Genomic DNA, 15646 nt, shown 5'->3' with positions numbered 1-15646 from the left:
GAAGGAGAATCGCAAAAGATCAAGCTTAAAAAGGTGCTAACTAAGCCCAGAGATCCTGAGGAGGAAGTCATAACTCAAAAAGTTGAGGTAATGAGGCATTATGACACAGAACTGACAGTTCAAAAGCTTTGGGACAGAGAAGATCGAGAGGCAACATTAGTTGCAACAAGTGAACAAGTCTTCATTGTAGCTGAAGGGGCAGTGGGTCATATGAAGGAACCTGAAACATTTGAAGCAGAAGATGAGAAATCAAGATGGATAAGAACCCCTAAAGCACCAAAAGATGAAGAACCTGAACCAGACTCAACTAAAAAGAAAATAAAGAAATTGCCAAAGAAAGAGGAGGATCAAGAAGTAGTTACACTGAAACCATTTGAAAAACCTCAGAAGCATGATACAGCAGAACCTCCAAAAACTAAGAAAGAAGGTGAAGCAAAGACAGACACTGAACACACTCCATTTAAGAGAGGTGAGACACCACAGAGAGATCAACCCACCACTGCTATAAAACACAGAAAAGATGAAGATGCTGCCCTGACTAGTCCAAAAGTAAGTCCTGATGACCAGAAGCAGATCCTGCAGAGGACAAAGATTGATCAAGTATCAAAAGATGAGGAACCTACAGCTACCACTAAGCCTTGCAGAAAACCTAGAATTATTTCCACACCAGACAAAGAGAAAGAGGACGTCTTGTTGAAGCCTTTCCCAAAAGTTAGAAAGCCTGAAGAAAAGCCAGATAAAGCATCTGAGGAAGAGAAGAATAAGTCTGTGGACACAGATGTACCCAGTCGAACTCCAAGAGATGAAACTTCTAAAGAGCTGAAGGAACAGCATGTAAGGAAAGTGCAAATTACTGAAACATCTAAAAAAGAGGATGGGGAACCTACGGAGAAAGAGGAGCGAGCTGTTCCACCTAAGAAACCCAGTCCATCAGGAAAGACAGAAGTGAACAAAGAGGTCCCACAAAAACAACCAGATACCTTAAAGAAAGGTGTTGAACTGAAAAAGACTCCTTTACCAAGAGTGGGTAAAGACAAGGTAGAAGAAGAAAAGTCACTCAAATCCATTGAGCAACTGAAGAAGGTTGAGATGAAAAAGACGCCATCACCAAAAATTGATAAGCCAGAACCCAAGGAACTGGGGCACATTCCCACTGAGAGGAAACCAAGTGCTGAAAAAGTCAAACAGATTCCCCAAGCTGTATCACCAAAAGACTCTACTGAAGCTGTAACACTCAAAAAGGTCCCAAAGAGGCTGTCACCAAAAGAGGCTTCAGAACCCGAGAAGCCAGGTAAAGGACGGGTCCCTCTTGTGAAGGAGGTTTCTCCTGGAGCTGTGCAGATGAAGAAGGTCCCAACTCAGCCAGAGGAGGAGGTGTTTGAAGAGGAGGCAGAAGAAATGGAAGGTGATGAAATAGAGGAAGCGTGGGGCTGGGAGCTGGTTCCTCCAGAGGACTGGGAAGGTGAAGGGGTGGATGGGGCGTTGGAGACTCCAGGCATCCCTGGCGCTAAACGAGGTGAGATGAAGGCAGATGTCCTCCTCATCTGATGACTCTGGAGCCCTCTCATCCATCTCAGATGGCTCATATAATCCTCATCACATTCTTTATTGATCACTTGATCCATTTGTCTTCATCCTGTCATTCATCTTGAGCTCATGTACTCATTTATCTGTCCATTCACCTTCCAACCACTGTGATGTTTTCATGTTGACCATCATATAATGTCTTCAAAGGTGTCATCCACATCAGTCATAAAGTGTTGATTGTTTGTCTTCATCAATGTGTTCTGCATTGTCTTCTGTCCATGTATGTCCCTCTGATCATCTTGTCATCCACTTCACTCCCTCTTTATCCTTCTCTCATGTGATGTGGACAAGAACGTATGTCTGATATAGTGTGTTTGCCGTTAGCATTGCACAAATCTTTATCTTGTTTCCTGCTGGAACAACAAGCCCTAACAAAGAGACTTAAAACTCATCTTCTTGTTTCTTGTCTAGATGGAAAACCAGCAGAGGAGCCACCAAAAGGCAGAGGCAGAGGATTTGGTGGTATGAATTCAACGAAATCAGTGCTTATGTGTACATTTGTGCTCTTTGTGCTGGATAATACCTGAAGCAATTTCACTCGCTCCTTTCACAATTTCTGTTAAATCTAAGTTGTTTTCTTGTCTTGTCCTGTCCAACGAAATCAAATGTTTGGTGTTAAGTCTTTAAACTGAACCCGAAAGGTTTGTGGTGATCAACAATAGTGCTGGGTATCGAACCACTACCTAATTGTCAAAATATGTCAAGTACCGAAAGATTTGAAATCTTCAAGTAGATATTAACAGATTTTCATCCAAATCTTTATTTTATCTTCATATCAAGTATTTTATTCTGGGAATTTCTTATAGCTGCTTGAGTTTGCATGTCATTAGAGAACTTTTAAAAAACAAGGTCTCACAAAACATACTGCTACCAAAACTCAGGTAGTAGTATCAAACAAATTTGAATGATACCCAGCCATAATCAACAACAGCCAATAGGAGCACTGCTTTTGGCTGACATCAACATATGGGTGTTAGTAGTAGGTTAAGACGTTGAATTTGTTGTGGCTTTAGCTTCCCAACTGCTGGAGATTGCAATATCTTTCTGTCTTTGAGTGTTGTATTTCTGGTTTGTTGTCTGTGGTCTTGTATTTTTGAGTTTTGGGGTTCTTCAAAGAATCCCGTTGGAAGCTCATTAAGAGTGACTGCATGATTCATTGTCTTAACAGAATCTTTTATTCTCTGCACCTTTAACACCAACTTGAAAAGAACTTGACTTAAAACAGAACTGTGTTAAATGTGAGATCATGTCGACTGAATCACATCTAATTCCTGGTTGGACAAAATCTTAAAGCATCCCATTTTCCAAAGTTGGGTTTTTCACTCACCATTATGTCTGAAACTTGATCAGTTTTTGTATCTGACGTTACAGCAAGACAAACCCCATCACCTGGGGATGGTGGCAGAGGTCGGGGCCTGAGGCCTGGTGGTAAAGGCCCATCACCACCAGAGGAGCCCTTTGGAGGATTCAAGCTGAAAGCCGTCCCCCTGAAGTTCATCAAAAAGCTTCAGGACATTGTGCTGCAGGAGGCCGAGTCTATTGGCTCGTCTGCTGTGTTTGAGTGTGAAGTCTCTCCCTCCACTGCCATCACTTCTTGGATGAAAGATGGCAGCAACCTCCGTGAGGGCCCCAAGCACAAATTCACCTCTGATGGCAAAGATCGCAAGTTGAACATTATCGATGTCCAACTGTCAGACACTGGTGAATACACCTGTGTGGCCAAGAATGCTGGCAAGGAAATAACGTGCACAGCCAAGCTCATTGTTGAAGGTAAATGAATGAGGGTCTTTTATGTAAACAAGACTGTAATAATATCAATTTTGACCTGCTTTGTTAGTTGAAAATAAGCTTTTTGTAAGCATCAAAAAGTACTCAAACTAAGAAGAATTTCAAATAAAAGGCAGCCTGCACTGAAAATACTGTTTTTTAATAACTTTATCTCTTTATGCAGAGCTGCCTGTAAAATGGCTGAAAGAACTGGAGCCAGAGACAACATGTATGAAAGGTCAGCCTATGTACCTGACCTGCGAGTTGAACAAAGAGAGAGATGTGGTCTGGAAGCGTAATGGCGCCATCCTGAAGAAACAGGCTGGAAAAGTAGCCATCAATGTCATTGGTATGCAGCACGCCGTGACCATCCAGAACGCTACAGATGACGATGCCGGTGAATACACATGTGAGGTAGACGGACAGGAGGACGTCAAGACTGCGACCAGCGTCAAAGTCATTGGTAAGCAGTCAGCAGCAGGTAGTAGAGATGAACTAAGATGGAAACATAATAATTTAAGAAGAAAAAAAAAAAAAAAAAAAGAATCATAAAAAATAAAAAGTCATCATCAGATGCTTCCAGGTCATTTAGAAGCAAGCATGTCCAGTGAGACCAGTTCCCGAAGATTCAGGTAACTTTGCAACCGATTCCAAGCTGAGGGAAAGATGTACTACACATGAAGGCCCTTTTCCCCAGTTTAGCTTCTACAGTGTCAATCATCATGTCCAGTTTCATAAACTTTCCATTAACCTGAAAATAAATTTAAAATGTTAAACTGTTGACCACATTGATGTTTGGCTTGTTCCGGTCATGTGTGAAAATATCACCAGCTTTACAACCGTACACAATCGCCATGATCAGCTCTGTTGTTCCATTTCATTTCATTGTTTTAGGTTAAAAATTGAATGGCTCACCTTTAAATTGGCCTGACTCAGTTAAAACTGGTTTACAGCAGGTTTCTGTTCTGCAGGACATGGAAGACATAATCACATTACAAACAAAACAAAACACTGTTTTTCAGACTTTAAGTCTCTTTTTAAATTGACTCTTTCACCTCAGAGATGTTTAACCAGGCTGTCTTTAAAACCTCAAGATGACTGTTTCAAATAACTGAAACTCTGTCCTCAGAAATCATTAAGGACTGGCTGGTGAAGCCTCTGAGAGACCAGCATGTGAAACCGAAGGCCAAGGCTTCATTCAAATGTGAGCTGTTCAAAGACACTCCCAACTGGAAGTGGTTTAAAGGAGACAACGAGCTCACTCCTTCTGACAAGGTGGAAATCATCAAAGATGGACAGGACATGACACTCACAATCAACAACTGCCAGCCTGACGACGTCTCAGATTACACCATTGAAGTTGAGGATCGCAGATACACGGCCAAACTCACACTTGGAGGTTGGTGTAACAAATCCTCCTTTGAAAATCTTGAGGATTGTGTCCAAAAAGATGAAGTATGTGTTTTAGTGTGTGCAGCTTTTCCTGTTAACTGTGTCTGCGTGTTGTTTCAGAGCGTGAGGCTGAGATCCTGAAGCCCCTCTCCAGCATGGAGGTGGTCGAGAAGGAGGAGGCCAACTTCGACACTGAAATATCGGAGGAGGACGTGGCCGGTGAATGGAAGCTGAGGGGCCAGGTGTTGGTGAGAACTCCGGTAAGATTATTAAAAACACCTGATATTACTCGCTATAAGAAATGTGGACTTAGCTACTGCACAACTACATGAATGAAATGGACAGTTACCAGGTTGGACCTCAAAGATGTTTGACAGGAACATGAAATTTTTCTGGAAAATTCAGCTGCAGAATGAAACTCTAATGCAATTAAGAGCTTATTTTGTCAAACAGAAATAAAGGGTTTCCTACGCAAACATGTTGGTCATGTAGTTTTGGTGTTGACTCTAAAACTCAAGTATATGCCTGTTCTTTGGTTTTCAGACATGCGACATTAAAACTGAAGGCAGGAAACGTTTCCTCACATTGAAAAACGTCCAGCTGGATCAGGCTGGTGAAGTGTCGTACCAGGCTCTGAACGCCATCACCAGCGCCATGCTGACCGTCAAAGGTACAAACCTCTCAAAAAACAAATATGCTTTGTTCTTTGTTGTCTGTTGCAAGCTGCTGCATTTGTCAGTCTCTGAAAACGGAGGGATTTCAAACGTGGAACTTGGTAAGAAAGTGACGGCTGTGTTTTTGCTTTTGTGAATAACTGCCGGATTATTCGCACCTCGCAGAAATCGAGATGGGCTTTGTTGACCCGCTGAAGGACGTTTCTGTGCCTGAAAAGAAACAGGCCAAGTTTGAATGCACCATCACCAAAGAGGTGTCAAAGGTCATGTGGTTCAAGGGGATGGAGATCGTCACCCCGAGCCCTAAATATGAAATAATCGATGACGGAAAGAAACACATGCTGATCATAAACAGCTGTGAGTTTGACGATGAGGCCCAGTACACAATCGAAGTACTGGGCCAGAAATCGAGCGCTCAGCTAATAGTGGAAGGTAAGTGGCAGGCAGACGGCCATCGCTTCCTGTTTCCTGTGTGCTGTCATTCGATGTTTGTGGCTTGAAAGTGTCCGATGGCAACAAACCCCCCTGTTTGTGTGCACTGACCTGATGTATTGCAGGCATGAGACTCAGATTTGTGAAGCAGCTTCAGGACCAAACAGTGAAAGAAGGTAAAACAGTTCACTTTGAGCTCGAGCTGACGCACGAGAACGTGCCGGTGGTTTGGTACCGAAACGATGTCAAACTCCACGTGAGCCGAACGGTGCTTGCGCATGTGGAAGGAAAGAAACACGCTCTAGAAATGAGGACGGTGTCTCTAGATGATACCTGCCAGGTTAAGGCAGAGGCCAAAGGGATTTTCTCCACGGCAAAACTGACAGTCATAGGTAACAACACTCTTTCCTCACTGTGTCCTATTCTCACCATGTGTTGGACAGCAGATATCAGGCAGAAATACGTTGTATTGATCTCATTACAGCTGCTTCATTTTCATGTGTTTATGCAGTTACAAGCATTCTTGATTTAAATTAATGAGCAAATTTCTGACTTTTGACCAATACTTTTTCTGATTGGCTTCCTTTTCTCCTCTCGCTTGTCTGATCGTCTCTTTTTTTTTTTACCAAACTTATTTCTTGTCATAGAAATGGACAAAACTTTGAAAATAAAACCCAAGTTGTGATAAACTAGAATCATCCTTTATTTGCAGTAGAATGAAAGATGTTGATATCTGCTGTTGGAGGAACTGCTCAGTGTTGGTTACACAGGTAAACACATGACTAAACAATTATTGTTCTCTGTTCCAGAGGGCGACGCCATCTTCGTGACAAAGCTGCAGGACTACACGGCCACAGAGAAAGACGAGGTGACTCTGGACTGTGAACTGAGCAAAGACGTCCCTGTCATTTGGTATCACAGCGAGAAGGAGATTGTCGCCTCCAAGATGGTGGTCATGAGGTCGGAGGGCACTCACAGGTCTTTGGTCCTGAAGAAAGTGGAGCAGAGCGATCAAGGCAAATACGTATGTGACTGTGGAACAGACAAGACGTCAGCCAACCTCAGCGTTGAAGGTAAACGTGGTGAAGCATTCAGTGTCATAAATGTTGTAAAGAAATATCTTCCCTTCTCCTGAACACACGTAAAACATGAAAGGCAAAACATCCACAACTTTCTCATTTTAGTCACAAACTGTTTTTATGAGTTGTTTTTTTTTTAACATTAAACAATGTTAGATAAATATGACATATTCACAGGTCAGCAAGAAACAAATTCTGATTTTCTGAAATATTTTCATTACAGCTGATGTTGGTTTGTGCCTCATTATGTAAATGTTTTAATTGTTTTTTTCTTCTTTCCTTGAATTTTCAACCCACCAGCTCGTGACATCAAGGTGGTTCGGCCGATTTATGGCGTGGAGCTCTTTGATGGAGAGACAGCTCGTTTCGAGGTGGAGATCTCTGAGGATGACGTCCACGGCCAGTGGAAGCTGAACGGAGAAGTCCTCAGTCCGTCCTCTGTGAGCGCCTCAACTGTTTTACTGGACATTTCCTCTTGTTTTGTCTTCATGTCACTGTGTAACAAGAACTCCACATCTAAACCAGTACAGGCTCTTCTCAGTGATTGATTGCTGTTTGTGACATGATTTGACAGGATGTTGACATCATCGAGGAGGGAGGCAAACACACGCTGATCCTTTACAACTGTAAAGTGGCCATGACGGGCGAGGTGGCGTACACTGCCGCAAACGCCAAGTGTTCCGCCAACCTGAAGGTCAAAGGTAAACCAACAGTAAAGTTACTTCACCTTCCATCCTCACGTTCTCTTTGAAAGAACTCAAAACAGTTCACCATTATTTGGGAACGCATTAAATTTGGGTCAGGAATCAAAAAATAAATCCTGAATAATTTAAAATGCAAGTAAATTTGAGAAAATGCACTTTTCTCTCATAAAATGAGCTAGTTCAACCGCTCGGGTCGAATGTAATGACACCTCAGCCTCAGCAGCCACTTTACAAATACATGACAGGCAAAGCACAGGGTAAAACACCTATGGTAAATATCTGCTCAGCTCTCTTAAAACATCAGCATTTTTCCCAGATGACTGACAAATTGTTGTCATCAAACGAGAGAAGTACTTTACAGAGTGTCTATTCCAAGTTTTCTTTTTTTAAAAGCTTTATTTGATGTTTTTGCCTGTCCAAGGCGCCGTAGAACAGAACCCCACATCCTGGTCGTCGTTGCACTGACAACAAATCCTCTGAACAGTGTAGAACTTTGGTTTGAACTTTGGTGCCAGTAAAAACCTGTCTTCGTGTTTTTCTTCAGAACTTCCACTGAACTTCCTCACATCGCTGACTGACGTTCAGGTGTACGAGAAGGACGAGGCGAGGTTCGAGGTCGAGTTGTCGAGACCCCCGAAGACTTTCCGCTGGCTGAAAGGCTCTCAGGAGCTCCAGAGCGACGAGAAGTACGAGCTGATCCAGGAGGCAAACATGTACGTTCTGTTGATCCGATCGGCCGCCTACGAAGACGAGGCAAAGTACATGTTTGAGGCAGAGGACAAGAGGACGACCAGCAAACTTGTTATTCAAGGTAACAAGGTTTTTATTCAAAGACTTTTGGGCTACATTCATTCATTTCATTTCATTCATTAAATGTAAGAATCTTCAGTGATTTATCAAGTCAAAACGCAGCTTTTATAACAACATGCAACATTTTCTATTTGCTCAAAGTGTCTTTTTAAGTTTGTATTAAACTTTTGCAGCTTTTACCCAAAATGGTTTATATCTGAATTGTATTGTTTTTACACAAATATACAGCTTTGTCCTTTAATTATTGCATCTAGTTTTGAGGCTTTTAGCAGAAATCTGGAGAATTTAATCAAACTTTCTGTTTCTTTCTTTATACTTTCTGTCATTCAGTTGTTTTACACGTTTTACAAATAGAAACCATGAAATCGAATCTAACTTTGGAATATGTTGTTATTTTAGAATACATTCTCAAACAGGTGTTTTTCTGCGGCAGGTATTCGCTTGGAGTTTGTCAAACCAATAAAAGATGTGACGGTAAAGGAGCGTGAAACAGCCGAGTTCAGCGTCGAACTCTCCCATGACAAGATCTCTGTGGCCTGGTACAAAAACGATGTCCGTCTGCATCCGAGCAAGGTGGTCCACATGTCGGATCAGGGAAAGATCCATACACTGGCCTTCAAGGAGGTCACCATCGACGACACGTCCATGATCAAAGTGGAGGCCATGGACAAGACCGTGACTGCCATGCTCACAGTCATTGGTCAGTGTCACTTCTCAGTAGCTGCAAACCTGTTTAGCTTGTGTCATATGTTTAAATGTCATTCATACCGTATGAATTAAAAGGTTCAGACATTTTCTAGATGTAATTTGGTTGGTAAGAATGTTCAAGATAATTAGTGGAAGAACAGAACAGAACAAAGGTCTGGTTTGTCTGCAGAGGGCGACCTGTATTTCACCACCAAGCTGCAGAACTATACAGCCGTGGAGAAGGATGAGGTGAAGCTGGTATGTGAACTCAGCAAGGCTGTCGCCGACGTCAAATGGTTCAAAAATGGGAACGAGATCACTCCCTCCAAAAACATTGCCATCAGCACCGATGGCAAGAAGCGCATTCTGACAGTCAGGAAGGCGGAGAAGGCCAACATTGGAGAGTACACCTGCGACTGTGGCTCCGATAAAACTACAGCCAACCTCAACATTGAAGGTAATACGATACAGACAAATAGGAGATGATGGCATCAAGGGAACATTTAATGAGGAGAATGATGGAGAGCAGCTTGCTTGGATTTTACCCTGGTAGTAGTTGAGCCAAAGAGAGTAAAAATATTCATATTGCCAAAAAACACAACTTTGCCTCAATGGGTTTCAGTTTAGAACACATTCAGCAAGATCAATCCGTACAAAATAAAAACTTAGCATTAGCGGCATTCTGAATTGTCTGTCCAACAGGAACATATTTAACCAAATATTAGCTGAAACCTTCACAATGATCAGAACACATAATAAGGTCATGCATTTGCCAAGAGTTGCTGTTATTCAAGCAGGAAGTTAAGTGACATCCAGTTTTTTGATGTGATCGTCTGCCATTTGAAGCAGTGTATCATCAGCGTAGAGGTGGAAATTAATTGTACTGAAGCACTGTGAACGTACGTTTAGTTGTTTGTGCGTAAAGAATACTCTTTACTCCTCTTCCTGTCTGGGATAATGCAGTAATCTGGTCTGAATGAAACAAAGCTGGATCAGCGTCTCAGCATCAGACAAAGACTTTCAAACTTTCAGACATCACGCAGTTGCCGATGGTTACTGATACATGATCAAACTGATGAATGTGTTGCACTGATCAGCATCACAGCGTTTCAGATATAGAAATATGGAGTTTGATGACATCCAGTTTTTGGTGAGATCATTTCTTGTAAAGCAGATTTCATTAGAATGTACTTCATTCTGCCTGTAATTTGGCCCAGATGTGAAATTGTACTGAGGCACAATCAAAACTCTTTTAGCTGTTTCCAGTTTTGAGTTTCGTTCATATCAAATTGAAGTGCACACACACTGAAGAGCAGAGGATTCAGAGCAAAGCCCTGAACTACGCAGAGTTTTACAGCAGAAGTGTAGATGTAGTGTTACCAAAGAAAACATTCTGTGTTATTTCAGTAAAACTTAAGCACGACTCCTCCAGGACCCTCAGGCCACTTAGCACCTTCAGTTCCAAGGCTGATTGGTTTCTTCATAATTCTGCTGTAATGGACAGCCCCCCTCTAGGGGGCATGAGCAGCACTCGCTGAGTCTTTCTCCTGGTCTTCCTCCACTGCAGAGCGAGACATCAAGGTGGTCCGTCCACTGTACAGCGTTGAGGTCACAGAGACAGAAACAGCCAAGTTTGAGACAGAGATTTCGGAGGAGGATGTTCATGGAAACTGGAAGCTGAAGGGAGAAGCTCTCCATCAGTGTCCTGTGAGTCTGCTTTCATGTAACTACGTGACAAAGAGGGTATACAGTAACATGACCTTCAGACATGGAGGGTAACTGAAGGTATTTTCAGGTACTTCTACTTTGAATGTTTCTATCTCAGGTGTTATTATTCTATGACATGTATTTGACGGCTGTAGCTACTCTTCAGATTAAGATAGTACAGGTGAAGGAAATGAAATGCATGATGTGAAAGCTTGCTTTCCCATTAGCACATCAGTAATAATATTCACATTTTCTGATGCTGTTTTTAATTTTTACACTCAAAGTACATTATGTGGCTAATACCGTTGAATTCTTTACTTCCCATTGGATAGTTAGGCCACCAGGGTACTCCACTCACATACTCTTACTTCAGTCTAATTCTGAAAGCAGGAGCTTGTCATGGAGTACTTCAGAGGTGGAGTATTGTTTGTTTGACTGAAGGAATTCTCTCAGTACTTCTTCCACCACTGAGGAGTTTCGAGCTTTGAAGGAAATGTGCTCGCTGTCTTTCAGGATGTTGAGATCAAGGAGGAAGGAACCAAACACATGCTGATCCTCTATAATGTCCGTATGGACATGGCGGGAGCCGTCGACTTCTCAGCGGCCAATGCCAAATCCAACGCTCAGCTCCGAGTGAAAGGTGAGCGTACGCCATTGTGTGATTCGATGTCCAAGCTGGTTCCAGCTCGGTCAGATCTTTGATCTAGAAGAAGAAGAACATACTTTTTATTAGACTTTTTATCAGACTCAAACAAACATTTAGACAAAAATGGCCAAACACATTTTCATAAATATTAGAAGTTTCTGTTTGATTTTTTTTTTTTACACTGTTTAATAAATCTTTAGACACACTAGTTTTATTTTTTGATTAATTAATTTTGCTGTTTGTTTTTTACACTCTTAAGATTTTTTAAAAAATGCTGCAGATTAATAAATAAAATATTGATAATTTTAAAGTTCTAAAGCTGTTATTAAATTGTGACAAAAGGCTTTCTGTGTTGTATTTACCAGGTAAAAACTCGAGATGATCAAAGTGTTTTTTCCATTTTTTGCTCCACATTGAACTCCTCATTACGTCGGAGCAGATCTCTGATCTGCACCTTTAAACTGAATGAATTATAGATAGAATCATATTTTAATATCTCAGTTGATTTAAATGAAGTAAATCAGAAGCAGCAACAAAAGCAGAAATAAGACAAACCACTTTCTGTTGTCCAGTGTCTCTGTCAGTCTTCAGCCAATCAGATCCTGAGTTTTTTTTAGATGCTTTAGACTTTATCTTCAGTGAGAGGCCACTCTCTGATTGGAGGACCAGTAACACGACTCTCTGCTGTTTCACGAACTCAGATCAGCTCAGGACGTCCACCAGTCATACAGATGCATGCTGGTCCATTTCACCATGTCTTCTTTTTCTTCTTCCTCGTCCTCAGCTCGGTCCATCGGGCTGCTGCGGCCTCTGAAGGACGCCTCGGTGACAGCCGGAGAGACGGCGACCTTTGAGTGCGAGCTGTCGTACGAGGGCATTGCGGTGGAGTGGTTCCTGGGAGGACAGAAGCTGGAGGCCAGTGACCGGGTGAGCCGAATCACAACAAAACCTTTAGAGGAAAAAGTCCTTGTTTCTGAGACAAGTTCGGTTTACTGTCTTACTTACTACTTTACTAACTTATTAGATTTCAGCCCTAAATGATATTCAGTGACATTTGATCCTGTTTCCAGATTTCAACCAGCAGGAAGAGAAAAGAATCATTCAGTGAACTCACTGAAAATCAGCATCCGAGTGATTCACTGTTGATTCTTGGTATTTTTCAATATTTCCTTCAACAAAAACTGATCACACACTGTACAAAAATCTCTTTTTTTCTCTCTTGAATCAAGTGAAAATAATCAACCTTTTTCCAGAATCAGTGAGCAGCACTGTCTCATGGAGAACACTGAATGTGGAGATCAAAGCCAGTTTGTTTTACTCGTGCACACCCTTTTAAAGGAACTAAAATTGACTTTTCAGTTCACAGAGACTGAAAATCTGCTTCATCTTTCTTTTACACTTCACACACTGTAAAAAACGAATCAGTTGAATCATTTGGTCTGTTACATTTTGATTCTCATTCTTGTTGTTAAAATAACAGTAAGAACGGTTTCTATAAAAACAACAAAAACCATTTGTTTTCTGGTTTCTAAGAAAAGCAGCTCTGGAAAGCTCAACACGAATTCCACGTGAACATGCTGTTTTTTACAGTGTTGAAGCTCCACACTCTTGGCTGCGGTTAAAAATAATCCGAGATACCAGCTGCTGTTATCTTTAACACAGAGACTGTGCCACCACCTTATATGTAGAAGATCCAGGGTTAGCATTAGCATGTTAGCATTAGGCTGCAAACATTTGAGTGATGAGCGCCTGAGAACTGAGTCTCAATACGTTTTCCAAACTTTGACTTTGTGGCTAATTCAGTCATGGCAGTTTTGGGATTAATAAAGTTTTTATTTTATTTAAAACATCTTAAATACTGAAGATTTGAACTTGAACTGACAGTTTTCTGGGACTGTAAGGAAAAAGTTGAATAACTGAAAATAATTAAAATAGTAAGTGTCAACTAAAATTTCTAATGAAAGTCAACTTGTGTTTATAGAAATAAGTGTCAATATGTTGTTATGTTGAAAACTGGGGAAGAAAATTCAAGAACAGTTTTATTAACTGTTTAACAGTTTTATTATTACTGTCGACATTAAACCAAACAGGCTGGAGCGTAAACTGAAAACAGTCAAACATTGACTACAACGACGCTTCTCACCAACTCATTTTGCTCTAAAATAAAACCCAGAGAATGTTGTTGAAAATCATTTTCAATAAATTAATTGATTATCAGAATTTTAGCTATAAATGATAAATGATAGCTGATAAATAGTCTATTGATTAGCACAGAAAAGCTGCTTCCAAAAGAAATGGGCTCGTCTCAAGTGTTTAAGAGAAACAATACATTTTTACATCATTAAATTATTGTTGATTAAATTAAATCATTAAGCTGAAGGTTGTTCTTTCTTTCTGTCTCTGAAGGTGAAAACTCGGGTGGCGGGAAGAGTTCACACTCTGACTGTCAGAGACGTGAAGCTGCTGGAGGCCGGCGAGGTCAAACTGACGGCCAAAGAATTCCAGACTCAGGCTCAGCTCATCGTCGGAGGTCAGATACTCAAACGCACCACAGGCAGCGAATGCATCGCTCCAGCGTCAGACTGGAGATTGGTGTTTTTCTGGTTAATACCTGACAAAATGTCTGTGATTTGTGTTTAGAGCCGCCAGTAGAGTTCACAAAGCCTCTGGAGGACCAGACGGTGGAGGAGGAAGCTACCGCCACGCTGGAGTGTGAAGTGTCCAGAGAGAATGCAGAGGTACGCTGGTTCAGAGAGGCACAGGAAATCAGAAAGACCAAGAAGTACGACATGATCGTCGACGGGCGCAAGAGAGCACTGGTCATCCACGGCTGCTCTCCAGACGACACAAAGATGTACACGTGTGATGCCAAACAGTTCAAGACTTCCTGTTTCCTGGAGGTTACACGTAAGGACAAACTTTAACCAGTCCTCTCTTTTATTTTACAGTTATTATCACATTATTAGAATAAAGAAGCATAATCTGTGATTCATTCAGCTGGGATCAATTTAAAATGTATGGATGTATGTAAATATAATAATAGGATATTAATTTTTTACTGACTAAATCATAGTTAACGAATTTCTCCCAGATTTCAGTCTCGATAATTTTCACACTGATGTTGTGTTCCTCCATGAATGGTCTTCCATACATCTGGAATCAAACGGCATCAAACTGGCCAGAATCGACCATTTTAAAATGATTTTAAATGTGTTGGACTGAACATTGAAGTGTGTCGTAACAGCGCCGTCTGTGTGTCCACAGCGCCTCACGTGGAGATCACAAAGCCTCTGCAGGACGTGGAGGTCAGAGAGAAAGAATCTGCTAAGTTTGAATGTGAAGTGTCCCGCGAGTCTGCAAAGGTGAGACCTGATGACCGTCCTCGCAAACACACAAATAAAGTTCTTTTTAAAATTTCCAGGCGTCGGTTTACGAAATGATCAACCTGATGATCGATGACAGAACATCGTCACAGTAAACTGACTGATGCTTTCCTTCAGGTTCGCTGGTTCAAGGATGGCAGCGAGATCAGGAAAGGAAAGAAGTATGAGATCATTGCTAAGGGAGTCCAGAGGATCCTCATCGTCCACAAGTCCGTGTTCGATGATGAGGCTGAATACGAATGTGACGCCAGGACCTCCAAGACATCCGGCATGCTCACTGTCATTGGTGAGGAACAAATATTGAAAGAATTGTAGAAATGAGCCCAATCGCAAAATTACAAACTTTCTGGTATCAAGCTGCCAACTGTGAAAGAACTATGGAATGAGTCCTGAGCAGGCAGCAGAGACTGCGTGACATTGATTCATTACTCAGGCCACATTTAACCCCATCTGGTCCACATTAACCCTTCTGCTGTTGTGTGTTTGGTCACAGAGGAGGCAGCCAGGTTCACCAAGAACCTGTCCAACGTAGAGGGAACGGAGACAGACAGCGTGAAGATGATCTGCGAGGTGTCGAAGGCCAGCTCCGAGGTCACATGGTACCGAGGAGACGAGGAGCTGCCGGAGGGCGGGCGCTACGAGCAGGTCATGGATGGACGCAAGAGGATCCTGATCATCCAGGACCTGAGAATGGAGGATGCCGGAGAGTACAACTGCAGGCTGAGTCCCGCTGTCAAGACGTCTGCCATGCTCAAAATCAACGGTGAGGGAAGAGGAA

The 15646-nt window shown here is 41.9% G+C and overlaps 1 protein-coding gene across 1 annotated transcript in view; it reads left to right on the top strand.

The window, feature by feature from the left end:
* The window catches only part of LOC139339950 (titin-like), a 175050-nt gene that overhangs the window by 63900 nt on the left and 95504 nt on the right, over positions 1 to 15646 (top strand). Inside the window, 23 exon segments of the mRNA XM_070975414.1 lie at positions 671 to 1516; positions 1999 to 2049; positions 2959 to 3357; positions 3539 to 3817; positions 4484 to 4753; positions 4867 to 5006; positions 5290 to 5416; positions 5586 to 5852; positions 5978 to 6244; positions 6662 to 6925; positions 7232 to 7371; positions 7506 to 7632; positions 8180 to 8446; positions 8879 to 9145; positions 9323 to 9589; positions 10700 to 10839; positions 11353 to 11479; positions 12270 to 12412; positions 13892 to 14015; positions 14126 to 14392; positions 14750 to 14847; positions 14986 to 15154; positions 15362 to 15631. Of these exon segments, the coding sequence (XP_070831515.1) occupies positions 671 to 1516; positions 1999 to 2049; positions 2959 to 3357; positions 3539 to 3817; positions 4484 to 4753; positions 4867 to 5006; positions 5290 to 5416; positions 5586 to 5852; positions 5978 to 6244; positions 6662 to 6925; positions 7232 to 7371; positions 7506 to 7632; positions 8180 to 8446; positions 8879 to 9145; positions 9323 to 9589; positions 10700 to 10839; positions 11353 to 11479; positions 12270 to 12412; positions 13892 to 14015; positions 14126 to 14392; positions 14750 to 14847; positions 14986 to 15154; positions 15362 to 15631 (5316 nt within the window).

The sequence above is a fragment of the Chaetodon trifascialis genome, chromosome 12 (assembly GCF_039877785.1).
Source record: "Chaetodon trifascialis isolate fChaTrf1 chromosome 12, fChaTrf1.hap1, whole genome shotgun sequence".
Lineage (NCBI taxonomy): Eukaryota > Metazoa > Chordata > Actinopteri > Chaetodontiformes > Chaetodontidae > Chaetodon > Chaetodon trifascialis.
Note: the sequence above shows the minus strand (reverse complement) of the source record. Positions and strands in the feature narration are given on the sequence as shown.